Below are 14347 nucleotides of genomic sequence, written 5' to 3'. Positions count from 1 at the left end.
GCCTCACTAGAGTTAATAATCCTACATATGGCTATGAAAATAGATAGGCAGATGCCATGAGTGGTCTATGGCCTACCAGGAGCTGGTCACTGGGGGCTTAACACCAGAGAAATTCTGCCAGTCATTTCCATTTGTAAATATGACCCTTAGCCAGAGATCCATCCCAGTCCATGCAGGATCATCTATCAGCGAGAGCCCTTGACCTCCTTGTGATGCCTGACAATTGGTCGATGGCATTTTCTAATTACTGGGAAGTAGAACTGTGGTGCTTTAAAATGCTCCGGGCTCTGACTACAAGAATCCAATATTACAGTGACATTAATTTCCAACTAGTATGAATGGTTAACCTCATGATCAGACGGGCGCCCAAAATTTTCCATGAAAAGTGTGTAACCTAGCCCCGCAGATCATCTGGTGTGATCTAAAAAGGCCTGCATGCTAGAAACTGTGATACCTCCCATCATTAATGAAAAACAAATGTAGACGTGGAGCCTCTGGTGCTGGGTCCAGTTGTAGGACACTGTCTCTGTGGAAGAGCCACCCTCTTGGAGGAGTCGAGTGACCACCACGGGGCCGGACCTCCAGGCCAAGCCCTGGCTCCTGCTGTGGTGCCACCCTCACCGCACCACACGCTGGGATATTCACAGACATCTTGGCAGCCTTTCCTCTATTTCTCTGCCAAGAAATTTTATTCTAACTTCGAGAGGCTTTCCTTTCCTGCCAGAGCCTGAGTAATTGGATTTTGTAAGGTTCATTCTGTTCAGAGCCTTTTTTGGGCATGGGCGTCGAGCTGTGTTGTTTACGACTTTCGCATCCCTGTTCCAGTGTCAGGGCAGGCTGCAGCGTGGTCCCTGCTGACTGATAAACTCCCAGCAACAGCATCCTGGGCTGCAGTCTTTGAAAATTTATGAAAAATCTATATATCCTAGCCAAAGTCTCCCTTGGAGTAAAAAAGCTCTTTAAAAAGTATGGAACATATCACGAGGTAGTAATGAGAACCCTGGACCACCAAATAATGACCCAGCTCAAACAGCGGCTCCTGCTCCAAACATTGAGATGCCCAGAACCCATCCAAACCCAGGCTCCTGCCTTGCTCACCTTCAAGTGCCCACGGCAGTAGGACTTGGGAAGTCTGACAAGTGAATCACGTAGGAGAAGTCAGTTAATGGATGTTCTAGAGTGATTAAAGCTTACAGGAGGTGGGAAGAAAAGGAACATACCTTGAGTCCTTTAAAATAGAGGAATCAATAAGCTCTGAAGACTGGTATGTTTTCTTCTCTTTATTTCGCCTCCAAACATTTGCCAAGTTCAGAATAAGAGCAAGCCTCAGTAGAGAGAACTGCAGTGGCGATTTTCTAGTCCTGCAAACAGAGCTTCCCAGCAGCCAAAGGGATCCATCTTCATTGACAGCCTCATCACTGGTGAGTGGGCTGGCGCTGCAGATGATGTCTCAGAGAAGCTTTTGACAAACACATAAATCCAGAGTTCACATCAATGTTAGCTTGATGAAAAACCAAGCACAAAGAGAAAGAAGAGCTCCTTCTCTGCATAGTCATGGTTCTTCTTAGCTCAGTGCTCCCAAAACCAACCCCTAGGAAGAAGCTTCTATTTCTAGCACTCTAGAGTAATGCTGATTCAGTGCTTGAATTTGCTATCTTTTTTGTCACTTTAGATGAGGCTATTCTTGTGGTTGTCATTAACAGTAACACAAGTGCCTCAGGAGAGAAAAGGCCAGGGAGTCGTTGGAAGGGAGGTAAACGTGTTTGGCTCTCTGTCTGTGTTCCTGCCGTTCTGTAGATGATCGCTCCACGGTTCTGCTGACGGATGCTGACTTTGGAGAGGCAGCGAAGCAGAAGTCCCTGACGGTCACTCACACGGTCCATTACCAATCGGTGTCTCAGGCCACTGGGCCCTTAGTGGATGTTTCAGATGCTCGGCCGGGAACGAGTGAGTGGTCAACAACACTTCAAATGTGTGGGTGTTAACAACGCCGAAAACGTAGTAATGCTCTTTCTCTCTGCAGTGAAAATGTGTGGCTTTTCATACCTGTGCCTGAGAAACGAATGGGTCTAACAACATCTCTAGTTGGGATAATGAGCTGTTATGGATGGATCTTGGCTATTACCATGTCAGTTGAATTACTGTTAGTATTGGTTTACTATAAAAAGTGCTAGAAATTTCAGGTACATGTAATTTTTTTTTTTTTATTTAGGCAACACAGAAAAGGAAGAAGGTAATCCACATTAGTGTGTATCTGCTGTGTGCCAGTATTGGGATAGAAAGATGATGTCACGCAAGTTATCTTTGCAACAATCCTGTAAGATACCTACTCATGAAGTAGGTATCATAGCCTCTATTCTGCAGATGAGAAAACTGTAGCCTCAGATAAATTATGCAAATGCATAAAGTTGCACATACAAGTAGTAAAACCAAAATTCAGCAGCAGACCTGTCTATCTCCAAAGCTTATGCTTTTCCCCCTGAACATGCTGTTTGAGAAAAAGTATAGTTCTGGTTAATGTGAAGATTTTGTTGGATTCTGTTATTAATATTTGCATCCATAATATATGGAAATTAATTACTGCAATGAAGGTAAATCCCCTAATATGTATGTAGAGCTTATTAATTAGATACTCTTATTTCTTCATAATTGGAATCATTCCTAAATCTCTTTACAGACTGAGAAATTGATGTCCTGATTATTATCATTTTGGAAGCTTTGATGTCTAGCTTTCAAATCTCGAATCAATTTCTTTGCAAAAATTTACATTCTTAGTGTGTTATTATTAGAAAAATAAACATTATAATGTTAAAAGCTATTCTTCATAAATCCTAGCTTGAGAAGCATTTGCAAAATGCAGTGAGCTTTATGAAGTAAACCCGTTGCCTACAAAATAACATTGTAATATACAGAAAACAGTTTCAGCAGGCATTGAAATTCATTCAAAAATGTTTTCAAGAACATTCTACGTTCGAAAGAAGTCTTTTACCTCTTCCTTTTGTCTAATCTTCTTCCCCTCTTTCTTCTTTGATCACATTAGTACATTCTGAAGACATAAACGGGATATGAGTGGGAATTAGCTTTGCAAAGGGGTGTGTGCCAGAGCCTTGCTCTTAAAAAATGATTCAGGCCGGGCGCAGTGGCTCACGCCTGTAATCCCAGCACTTTGGGAGGCTGAGGCGGGCAGATCACGAGGTCAGGAGATCGAGACCATCCTGGCTAACACGGAGAAAACCCTGTCTCTACTAAAAACACAAAATAGTAGCCGGCCTGGTGGCAGGTGCCTGTAGTCCCAACTACTCAGAAGGCTGAGGCAGGAGAATGGCGTGAACCCGGAAGGCAGAGCTTGCATTGAGCCGAGATTGCACCACTGCACTCCAGCCTGGGTGACAGAGCAAGACTCTGTCTCAAAAAAAAAAAAAAAAAAAGATTCAAGGACTTTGACGTCTCTTCAGCCATTGGCTTCTCCACTGTGAACTGCCTGGTGTGGCTTGCTGCTACTTCAAGACACTGCTCCAATGGGTTTAAGAGCCACTTTTTTGCTGCTACATCAGAAAAAGTTGTAGATATTGAAAGGATTCGATTTTTAGAGCGATGCAGCCTTGGCTTCAGCATTCTGTTAGAAACGGTAGCGGAAGAGTAGGCAAAAGAGACAACAGAGCAGATGCCCTGGGTCTCATTCTCCACCTTTACATGCATCAGAATCACCAGGTGCCTATTTAAAATATCAATTCCAGGCCTCCACTAAGAGATTCTGGCCTAAGAATCTGCATGGTGACAGATACCCTGGGTGATTCTAATGCTGGCTGTTTGGACCCCACATTGAGAAACACTGCCGCAAAGGTTAGAAATGTTTCCTGTGTGTAACGCAGCAGGGCAGGACCCCTCCAGCACATCAGTTCTTCCTGCCAGGTAAAAAGCAACGTGCATTTCTACTTTCCTTTCAATGGTCAGCTAGCAGCCGAGAATGCATAAAGCTAGTCATAAATAGTTAAGACAGGAGGAGAAGCAGCCCAAAACAAAAGCACTGGCAACCTTCCGGCTGCATGGTCAGCCCCAGAATAATGGGGAAGTTGATTTGTTGGCATGTAAAATATCAACAGAGACATGAACCTGAGTCACAGCAGATACTGTAAACCAGTGGTCAGTGAGTGGCAGGCAGGATGCACGTGGGAGAGACGTGTGTATATCTCATGGCTGTACAGTTGGAAGCAGGGCTGGGAATGTTAATGCATTCATTCAGCTTTCAAAAATATTTATTCAGGTTTCACTTTACATATATGGCTCAGTGCTGTGTGATGGAGATACACCACGAGTAAGACACAAAAAGACATTCATTTCATTCTAGTCAGGGGGCAGACGTTAGACATGGAGCTAAAGTGTTTCTCATGACTCAGTAAGTCCTAGACAGAAAGAGAATGAAGCCATGGTGAGTCAGCGGGCATGTGGAGCAGTGGGAGGGGCTGTCTTGGGTCCAAGTCATTCGGGAAGACCTCCAGTGAGGAGAAGACATGAAACAAGATCAGAGCCACAGCGGGAGCAGAGGGGGCGGCAGGGAAAAGCTCCCAAGGTTCCCTGCATGATGAGGATGGAAGTTGGCACTGGAGCACAGTGAAAGGCAAGGAAAAGGTGAGACAGAGAAACAGCTGTCCTCATCTTGCAGGGTACCTACCCTAAGCCAGCGTGTGGCAGGTGCATTTCATTCTGAGAGTGCTGAGATGCTGTCCTTGGGGCTTAGCCTGATGATCACAGGGAAACACTGCAGCTTATAGAACAATGTTTGTTTCCTTTGTGATGAATTTCACAAAATGATGTTTACCAACATCAAGCAAATCTACTCAAATGCATGCATCAATCTCTGGTTCCCCCCTCACTCTCCAAAATGAGCTTATTCATTTAGCAATTGCGGAACCCTCTGTGTTAGGAAAAGATCTTCTGGATCATTTTTTTGTTAACTGTTCCTTAAAAACCACAGTATGAGGGACTGACAACACTCCATGTTTTATTTAGAATTAGAAATGATGGGTGACTGGCCCCACAGTGGGTTCAAGAGTCTGAAACTCATGAACTTTCTGAAGCACAGTTCCCCCACTAGCTTCTTGCACCAGAGCTTCTCACCTCTGCCCAGGTGTTTCTACCTCAGTGAATTCCATGGAGCAGGTTCTTCTCACCGCAGTTGGGCATATTTGCAGAGATTCATTTGTATTCTCTATTTTCTCAGCTAGAAAAGACATCATGATTCTATTTTATATGTTAGGACTGTGTTGTCATTGCAAGCATTCTTTATTTATTTATTTATTTATTTATTTATTTATTTATTTATTTATTTTTTTGAGACGGAGTCTTGCTCTGTCGCCCAGGCTGGGGTGCAGTGGCTGGATCTCAGCTCACTGCAAGCTCCGCCTCCCAGGTTTACGCCATTCTCCTACCTCAGCCTCCCGAGTAGCTGGGACTACAGGCGCCCGCCAACCCGCCCGGCTAGTTTTTTTGCATTTTTTAGTAGAGACGGGGTTTCACCGTGTTAGCCAGGATGGTCTCGATCTCCTGACCTTGTGATCCGTCCGTCTTGGCCTCCCAAAGTGCTGGGATTACAGGCTTGAGCTACCGCGCCCGGCCAGCATTCTTTATTTTTAAGAAGAGCATCTAAAACATGTTGCTTGCACACCAGAATGACTGCATTGTAGAAGTTACGTTTCTAGGCATTTTATTAGTTTGCCAGAGGGTTGCAACAGATTCTTATAAGGGTGGGAGAAATCATAACAATTTGCTATTTATCTCTGTCAGTGTGTGAAAACACGTCCCTTGGCTGTTCTGCTACACTGATTACTTCTCTGTCTCTCCTGTGGATTATAATACACTGGGAAACTAGGACTCTATTCATGTCCTCATCTGCATACCAGCCACAGTGTCTGACACAGGCATGTAGTGGATAAATACCAATCAGCCATCATGTTCTGAGATCGCAACAATGGGAATGGAAAAAAAAAAGATGTTGAGTCATGTTTGCTGCACAGGAATCATAGGCAGGGCCGGCTGAGCCTGCCCCTTGTGCCCAGAGCACTTGGGCACATTAATCTCATTCAAACTTCACGACAGCTCTTAAGGTGGGTGATGACATCACCCAGTCTCAGAGACTAGGGGATTAGGCAGGTCTGACAAGGTCACTTGGCCAGTGACACAGCCAGGGAGTAGTGAATATGAACTTCCAGCCCAGGCAGCCTAATTCCAAAGCTCTCATTCTCAGTCATTCTACATTGCCTTTAGGTAGAGATGCTACATATAGGATATGTAGAGACTAAAGAATAGACTTCACACATATGCACATTCAATGACAAAAGCTTACAACATGGACTCGAATTTTTACTGTTGAGACTCTGAAAAAAAAAAAAAACAAAACAAAATGCCTTCTGTCACCCAGGATGGGACTAGCAATGGCCCTGAGGGAAATACCTGGGGTGGGTGAGGTGCATCCAGTGGTCCAGGATGTAATAAGTGCTAGATAAACATTTGTTAGTTACATGAGGGAGTGTTCAGATCTCCCAGTTTCATCCTCTCTATGAGACAATTAATAAATTTGTTATGTAAAGCTGGACCTCCACAACTACAAGATATGGAAACCAATGGCACAGACGAAAGCAGATTAAAAGCATGATCACAGTACACATGACACGTTCTGTAACCCTATTATCTACAAAATCCTCTGTCATCCCAAATTCGGGATAATTAAAATAATCTGATTCAATGGGCAGAAGCTTAATTAGGGTTCAGACCCCAGGTTGAAAGGCCATGAGCTATTTATATCCCATGCCCTCCAACTCATGGGCTGCTGAGCAGGCGTGATGCTTAATCACCGAGTTTTATTTATGTTAGGATGCTGGGAGCCTAACAAAATACTTTCCATGAAGGGGCAGTAAATCCCAGCGTTTATTTGCTTAGTAGATGAGCTAGTAAGTTATACAAAAAAGGCTACCCGTGGAATCCAAGTAAAAATTGTATTTTAGCTGCTATCTTAGGCATTATCATACAGCAGAGTTCAGTTCAGGTACAAAACAATGGCTCTAAAAACCCAATTATTAAAAAATAAATGTGTCAAATACTTCAGTATTCTACATACTGAGACAATTTTGATCCTAGGATGCCTGCCTCCTGCAGAACAGAACTGAGGGCTGTGATTTAAGGAAACTAATATCCTGACCTATATTTTCAACATTACCAGGCCACCAGTAAAACTGTTCTTATCTAGAAAAAAGAGATTACGAACAAAATTAACTTGAAAAGAGACCTGGCTTTGAATCAAGGCTGACATGTGCAACTTTCCCATGGAATTTTCCAAATAGGGTGATCTTAATGAGGAAAGGGGCTATGATAGTGAAGATCTTTGCCCCACCATTGGGGAGTGAGCTCAAGGAGAAGCAGCGAGGGTCAAGGTTTGGGGGATTGGAGGAAATAATTGTATCCTTGAAGTGGGACTAGCAAACTATACCCCCCAACCACCCCCCAACTTCTATGCCAGACGTAAACCTGCTCAGAATGAGCTGCAACAGTTGTAGTTGCAAGAAACTTAAAGAAGAATAAAAATGAAAATTTTCAAAACTTATGTAAGGGACTGGGTAATTTTCTGGAAAAAACTCATTAGCATTTAAATAACAAGCTCCGGTTATTTAAGCTCCACTTATCAAGTCGATAGTGCCTGGAAGACATTTAGCCTCTTACCCATGATAATGTTTTTCTGTCTTTTTGAGGACCTCTTTCCTAGCATTTCAGTGAAGAAACCCAATTATCATTCATACCTGGTTGTGTAGAGCTCCAGCATAACTCATTTACATTCTCATCAAGGCCAAAAAATATCTTCTAATGAAGTCTTCCATGGAATTGTGCAAGTAAGGGATGAAATGTGTCTTAAAATCAATGCCCCAGAGAATATTCACCAAGATTGAGTATTCTGATGATTTAGGAAATCTTAAAATCTATCTCTTTGGCTGCCATCTTAACGTGCCTCTCCAGCAACACAGAATGATAGATTAGGTTCAAAGTCCAATTAACTAGAAACTTGCAATGAGGAAATCTTCCATTTAAAAACAAAGTCATTGCACCTTCCCAGTGTTAGCCTTTCAAGTTCCAACATGGAATTATAAGCAAGCCAGGGTCATGTAGACACTGTACTAGGAAACTTAGACACTCAGGATTTGGCCATATGTGGTCAAGTAACAGGCATTATCTGAACTGAAAAGGCAGAAGGTGTGGGTTATAGTTTTATCACTCAACAGCTGTGTCACTTCTCTCTGAGCTTCCATTGCCTTCATAAAGTAACCCTAGGTCTATGAATTCCTTCAGAAAACTCTGTATGTCAGGGATTATTGTAGGTTCTATGGATGGATCCAAAGAGAGATACCATTGTCCCTGCCCTGGAGACACTGCCAGACTTATGAAAGCACATAAATAAATCAGTGCAATAACATTACAGGCTGGCCCTGTCAGTTTTGCTCCTTTGAAACTTTGTGAGGGCCCAACAGTGAATACAGTCTGCTTGGTTTAGAAGTGGCCAGACCATACTGAAATATGACTGCACCAAACTGCTCTTTGAGAAGCAGAGAATTCAAAGGTAGAAAAGACCCATCTAGGACCTTAGAATGCCTCCACGCTGGAGCCCCCAAAAAATCATTCCAGGTAACTGAACCTCTCTCGTTTTCCACAGAATTCTGGAAAAGGCAATGTCGTAGCCCACTCTCATACCTGACAGTCTCTGCTGGTGGAACATCCTTCTTCTTAGCTCACCAGCCCCATCGACTTGCTGCCTTTGGTTCCAGATTTAGAGAAAATGAAACCCATCTGGCACCAGCTTAACCCTTTGTTCTCCATATTAAATAACCCAAGGTGTCTGTGTTAAAGTTAGGACAATTCCATTAAAGAGATGTGTTATCATACGCAAGGAGCTTAAGGAGAGTTGGGACATAATAATATGGTCCCTCTGCTCTAGGAGCTTTCAATTTAATGAATAAAACAGTCATCATTAAAACAATGAGTAGCAATATGAGAAACAAAAATAGAGGCAACATCTGTATTAATTTCCTAGAGCTGTTTTAACGTAGTACCACCAAATGGGTGGCTTCACAGCACAGAAATGTATTTGCTTGCAGCTGTAGCACTCCAGTCTCCACCTCCATCATCCCATGGCCTTCTCCCCTCCTGTGTCTGTGTTCTCTTCTTATAAGGACACCAGTCATAGTGGATTAAGGGCCAACCCCATTCCAGTATGACCTCGTCTTAGCTAATTTCATCTGTAATGACCCTGTTTCCGAACCAGATCACACATTCTGAGGTCCTGGGGGTTAGCACATGAACATATCTTTTGGGGGGACATGATTCACTCAAAACAACACCTAAGGTTGTAGAAAGGAGGTCGTGTTAGAACACATTGGGCTGAACTTCCTTGTGTTACAGAAGATGGTGATGCCCAGGAAGGTTAAATGATGATGCCCAGGTCATAACATTATTTTTTTTGTACCATCATTCATTTAATTACGGTTGCAAACATCATAACTGAAGTACCTCTCTCAAGTCATTCTCTAGCACAGTAATTGGTTTTATTTTCTTTATAATCTTCATCACTATCTGAAATTTTCTTGTTTTGTCCTGTAATTGTTGTCAGTCTCCCCTCATTCCATTTCTAGCTTTTAGAAGCATCACAACATTATTAAAGGCCAAGAACAAGACTCAAATATGTAACTTCTGAATCCAAGTAGGGTATTCTTTTCCTTTCAGGGCTGATTAAACACGTAAGTATCAGATGAAGGTTTCAAGCCATAAAGGAAAGGGAAAGTATCCTCTGCACAGGAGAAGTCAAGGAAGTTTTCCTGGAGGGCATGGGCAAGTCGGCAGGGCTGGGTGGGTGGCACTGACCTCCGCTCTTGCTCTCAGCTGACCACACTCCTCTGCAGACAAAGACAGACACAATTCTTGGCTCTTCACAGATCCCACCACCAGGAGGAATGCCAAGGCTGGGCCCACAGCGAGAAACCGCTATGCCAGCCAGTGGACCCTCAACAGACCCCACCCCACCATCTCAGCACACACCCTCACCACAGACTGGAGGCTGCCAACACCCAGGGCTACAGGATCAGTAGACAAAGAGAGCGACAGTTACAGCGTCAGCCCTTCGCAAGACACAGGTAGGCCCTAACGCTGCCTCTTCCATCCCTGGAGACCAGCACAGCCCCCACACCTCGAGCTTCGTGGTCTCCTTGGGGAGGGGAGAGAGGGCTTCCTCCCTCCTACTGATGTTCTTTTGAAGGTCACTTTCAAATTGTTAAGCGGTTATCTAACAGTTACCGATACAACTGCATAGCCTTTACTCCACACAAGGCAACACAGAGCCAAACTGCATCTCTTCTGCAGGTGTCCTGAATCTTAGACCCAAGCTTATTTCTCCATTTAGTTCCTACCCCACTGGGAGAAATAGAGACATTTTTAAATTTGCACCCCCGTGATTGCAATAATTGCTGATTACACTCTGAGGGCGTCTGACCCACTACCTTCTCCAGGATTAAGACACTGCACTTGAAGTTACATGATGAGGTCGCAGCACCCTCTATAGGGAACATAGGCTGATCCGTTTGACAGTAAAACAGGGGTTGCTTATAAGGTAAGTCATTCGGTCTATGCCATCAACCACCAAGTTTTCACTTCAGAGAGAAGACAGGGCCTAAGAATAGCACTGGGTTGCCCACCACTCCCCCTTAAATTTTGAAAAGAAATTACATCTGAATCTAATAGCTGTAGGAAATATTAATACTCATTTTTCTTTTGTTCTTGATGATATACTTCAAAAACAGTGTTCCCGAGGTGGATCATCGCCATGTGAATTTATTTTTATGGCTGTGATTTCTCTTAGAAGAGTCTCAGAGTTCCGCAGAGGTGACCTTAAAACTTTTTAGTGCATTTGAAATGCACACATCTCCCTGACCAAGATGACGTGGCCCAGCTCAAAGGCATGTGGGCACCGGTTTTTGTCCTGATGGTTTTCTAGTCCCCATAGAGGGTAATCACAACAGAAGATGCATCCCAGGGGTTGCGGACCATTCTGCACTTGTGTCCAATTTCCGTGCAATGTCACGTCTTTATTTCTAAATATCGTCACATCTTCCTTCCTGAGCTGAGGCCCCAGAAGCTGAACTGCAGCTCAAATCATTCATGCCAATTAAAGAGTCTCTAGGGCACAGATCCATTTGCAGGTTGGAGCAGAGAGAGGGGTGCTGCCAGTGCTGCTGTTTTCACTAAAAGCAGGACTTTTTTAGAGGGAATGCATTACTTATTTATGGAAATGTCCCAAGCTGGAACATCTGACTACAGCAATTTGGTTGCAACAAAGCTTTCCTTAGCCAGATCTGCTGAGGCTTGTGAAGCTGGCCTCAGGAGCCTCTGACAAGGAACCAGAACTCCTACCAGGTCCCACCATGATCTGGAAGAAAACAGTCCCAAGCCAGGAAGGGCCATGCCGTTGGTTCAGACTTCTGATGGTGAGTCGTCCGTCTTGTTTTTCTCTTTCATGGTGTAGATCGAGCAAGAAGCAGCATGGTCTCCACAGAAAGTGCCTCCTCCACTTACGAAGAACTGGCCAGGGCCTATGAACACGCCAAGATGGAAGAGCAACTGAGGCACGCCAAGTTCACCATCACAGAGTGCTTCATATCAGACACGTCATCCGAACAGTTGACGGCAGGGACAAATGAGTACACGGACAGTCTGACCTCCAGCACCCCTTCCGAATCGGGAATCTGCAGGTTCACTGCATCTCCCCCCAAACCTCAGGATGGAGGAAGAGTAATGAATATGGCAGTTCCAAAGGCACATCGGCCAGGTGAGCAAGACCACGTGGGGGCCGTCGCTTGGGGAAGTGCACCTTCCTGGTTCTCCCTCATCTGCTATGAAAGCCCTTCTCAGTGTTCAGACCAAATGGGTGCTCTGTTTATTGATGGCTGCATAACAAACCATCCCAAAGTTCATTGGATTAAAACTACAGCAGTCACTTGTTTTATGAATCTGAAATGTGGGTGGGGTCTAGTGAGGGTGCCATGCTGCAGAGGCTCTCCTGGGGCTGGGCATCCACTTCCAAAGTGGCTCACTGGCCTGGCTGTGTTCTCCCTGTGCCGGCCTCTCCACAAGGTGCTTTAGCTTCCTCACAGCATGGTGGCTGGGTTCTAGCAGCAAATGGTCCAAGACACAGTCTGTGGAAATAGCCAGTTTCCTTAGGTTGGGCCTGGAAACACACAGCTATCATTTCTCTTGTATTCTATTAGGCAAGCAGTCACAGAGCCCAGGAAGCCCTGATTGCAGAGAAAGAGGCCCCCGACTGCTTGAGGGGAAGACTGTTAAACATTCGAGGGCTGGATTTTAAAACGGCCACACTGAGGGCTTCTGAAAGGGGAGAGGTCTTACTGTAGCCAGTGTTTGGGACTTGGCCTCACTGAATTACACAAGGTGATGGTAACTGGCTAACATTAGGTCAGCCAGTAGTTTGGTCTTCAACTTGAACACCTGTGAATCATCTGGGTTGTGAAAGAAAGCTGCACATTCTGAGGTCTGCAGGGCCTGGCGGATAATAGAATGTGGAGGCTAAGAACCGGGTCAGAGGAGTGATGGGGACATGGGCCATTTCAGAGTTCACTGCTGTCTAAAGGAAAAGACTCTAGCAGGACCTTGCCAACTGATCGCAAGTGGAAATGGGGGTCTTAGTGTGGGCTTGTGTTTTAAGAGAAGCCAGAAATCTTGGTTTTCTATGGAAATTCACAGCTTTTTTAGTGTTGGCTTGGATATTTGTAAACCATTGTACAGGGCAAATAAAACACATCTTCAGATGGAATCCAACGTATGGCAGCCAATTGTAGTTCTCATCTGAAGAACCACTTTTTCTTTTTCACCCTGAAATAGCTGCCTGTAGACTTTCCTTCACAGACTTATCTAGCCACTCTTATGGAATCCAGTTTTATTTCCCATTTTACCCATTTTCTACACCACTGTTCTGATTCCATTTCAAAAATGTATCTTCACTTTTGAATGACTGCAGTTCCCTTGGGTTTTATGGGATAAGGCCTAGCTGAAATAAGCTTTAGAGATGCATAAAAATATATAAAATAAGAATTGTTTATCCAGCAAATAATCTTCCATACCAGCTCAAGATTCTTGCCAGCATCCAATAAAGAATGATGGCTTCATTTATTTTCATTCTGTCTACCTCCTCAGGGGAAAAGACGAGCTGTTATTTGTGGGTGTTTTTATTTCAACTATTTTTTTTTTGGGGGGGGGGGTATAGTTGGCATTTATTTGCAAGGCAAATGGAGAAAAATGCAGGATAAATGTCATGGCTTTCTGCAGCTGTTCAGCCTGAATGTGAGGAGGACCAGAGAGAAGACCGATGAGCCTGTGAGCATATTGGATAGGCGTTCTCAGCTTCAGTTCCTGCATCTGTAAAATGGGAGTGGCATTGGTGACTATGTACTGGGCTTCTGTTAGATGCACGTAGCATAACACAGGTGAAGAGGTCAGCAGAGGAGGCGCTCAGCCATATTAGCTGTTGTTTCTGGCGCTGTCTGGTGGCTGTGGTTGTTAGAATCCCCATGGTGACTCCAGTTGTACTGCTGGCCGCCTCTTCCTTCTTGCTTTTATTTTTCTCCAGTGACCACTGAAGTCCTAGCAGGCACCCACCTCAATTGTGTGTCACCCAGTTAAGTACTTTATGCTTCCACCTGAGATAACATGCCATCATTTTCCCTTGTGTGTGATTCAGGGCACAGACTGAGCTTCTAGGTTAAAAGACTGTCCTATTTGTGCAGGCGTTTACATAATTAGAGGGTTGAAGCTTCTTTTTGATGACATGCTGTTCATATTGTTAGATTGTCTCTTAAAAATTTGACCTTTCCTCATGACATTGTTGCCTGGATCCATTAGAGCAATGGAAGATCATAGCTAAGTTACTATTGTCTTAATATACTTTTCAGAGTAACATGATTTTATAAATATAGGTTTGAATAATCTCTTAAATCAATGCAAGTTCAAATGTCCACAAACTTTGTTTTATCTACCCTAGATGACTGCATTATTATTGAACATCTGATATGCTTTAGAAAATATTTCAGCCTTTGGAAGCCTTTCCATTGCTCCTTTATAATTCAACTAAATTCAACATTGGGCACAAAATACAAGGTTCCTATGTACTTTTCTGCTAACTGGAGGCTGTGATACAATTAGCAGCTCCTTGAGTTGTGCTTTTAAATCACATTCTTTTCCTATGTGCCCTCTTCACGCTAGATGATATCAGTCATATCTGTTTCCATTTATAGTCTTCCAAATC

At 43.9% G+C, this 14347-nt stretch overlaps 1 protein-coding gene across 2 annotated transcripts in view; it reads left to right on the top strand.

The window, feature by feature from the left end:
• The window catches only part of DSCAM (DS cell adhesion molecule), an 825379-nt gene that overhangs the window by 794176 nt on the left and 16856 nt on the right, over positions 1-14347 (top strand). Inside the window, exons 30-32 of one of the 2 annotated variants that reach the window (XM_017956431.3) lie at positions 1798-1974; positions 9972-10169; positions 11555-11857. In XM_017956431.3, coding sequence (XP_017811920.1) covers positions 1798-1974; positions 9972-10169; positions 11555-11857 — 678 coding nt within the window. The remainder of the gene's footprint in view (positions 1-1797; positions 1975-9971; positions 10170-11554; positions 11858-14347) is intronic. The other variant, XM_031664941.1, reaches the window with a different exon arrangement.

Source organism: Papio anubis, chromosome 4, assembly GCF_008728515.1.
Source record: "Papio anubis isolate 15944 chromosome 4, Panubis1.0, whole genome shotgun sequence".
Classification (NCBI taxonomy): Eukaryota; Metazoa; Chordata; class Mammalia; order Primates; family Cercopithecidae; genus Papio; species Papio anubis.
The sequence above is the reverse complement of the archived record's forward strand: the minus strand, read 5'-3'. Positions and strand labels throughout refer to the sequence as shown.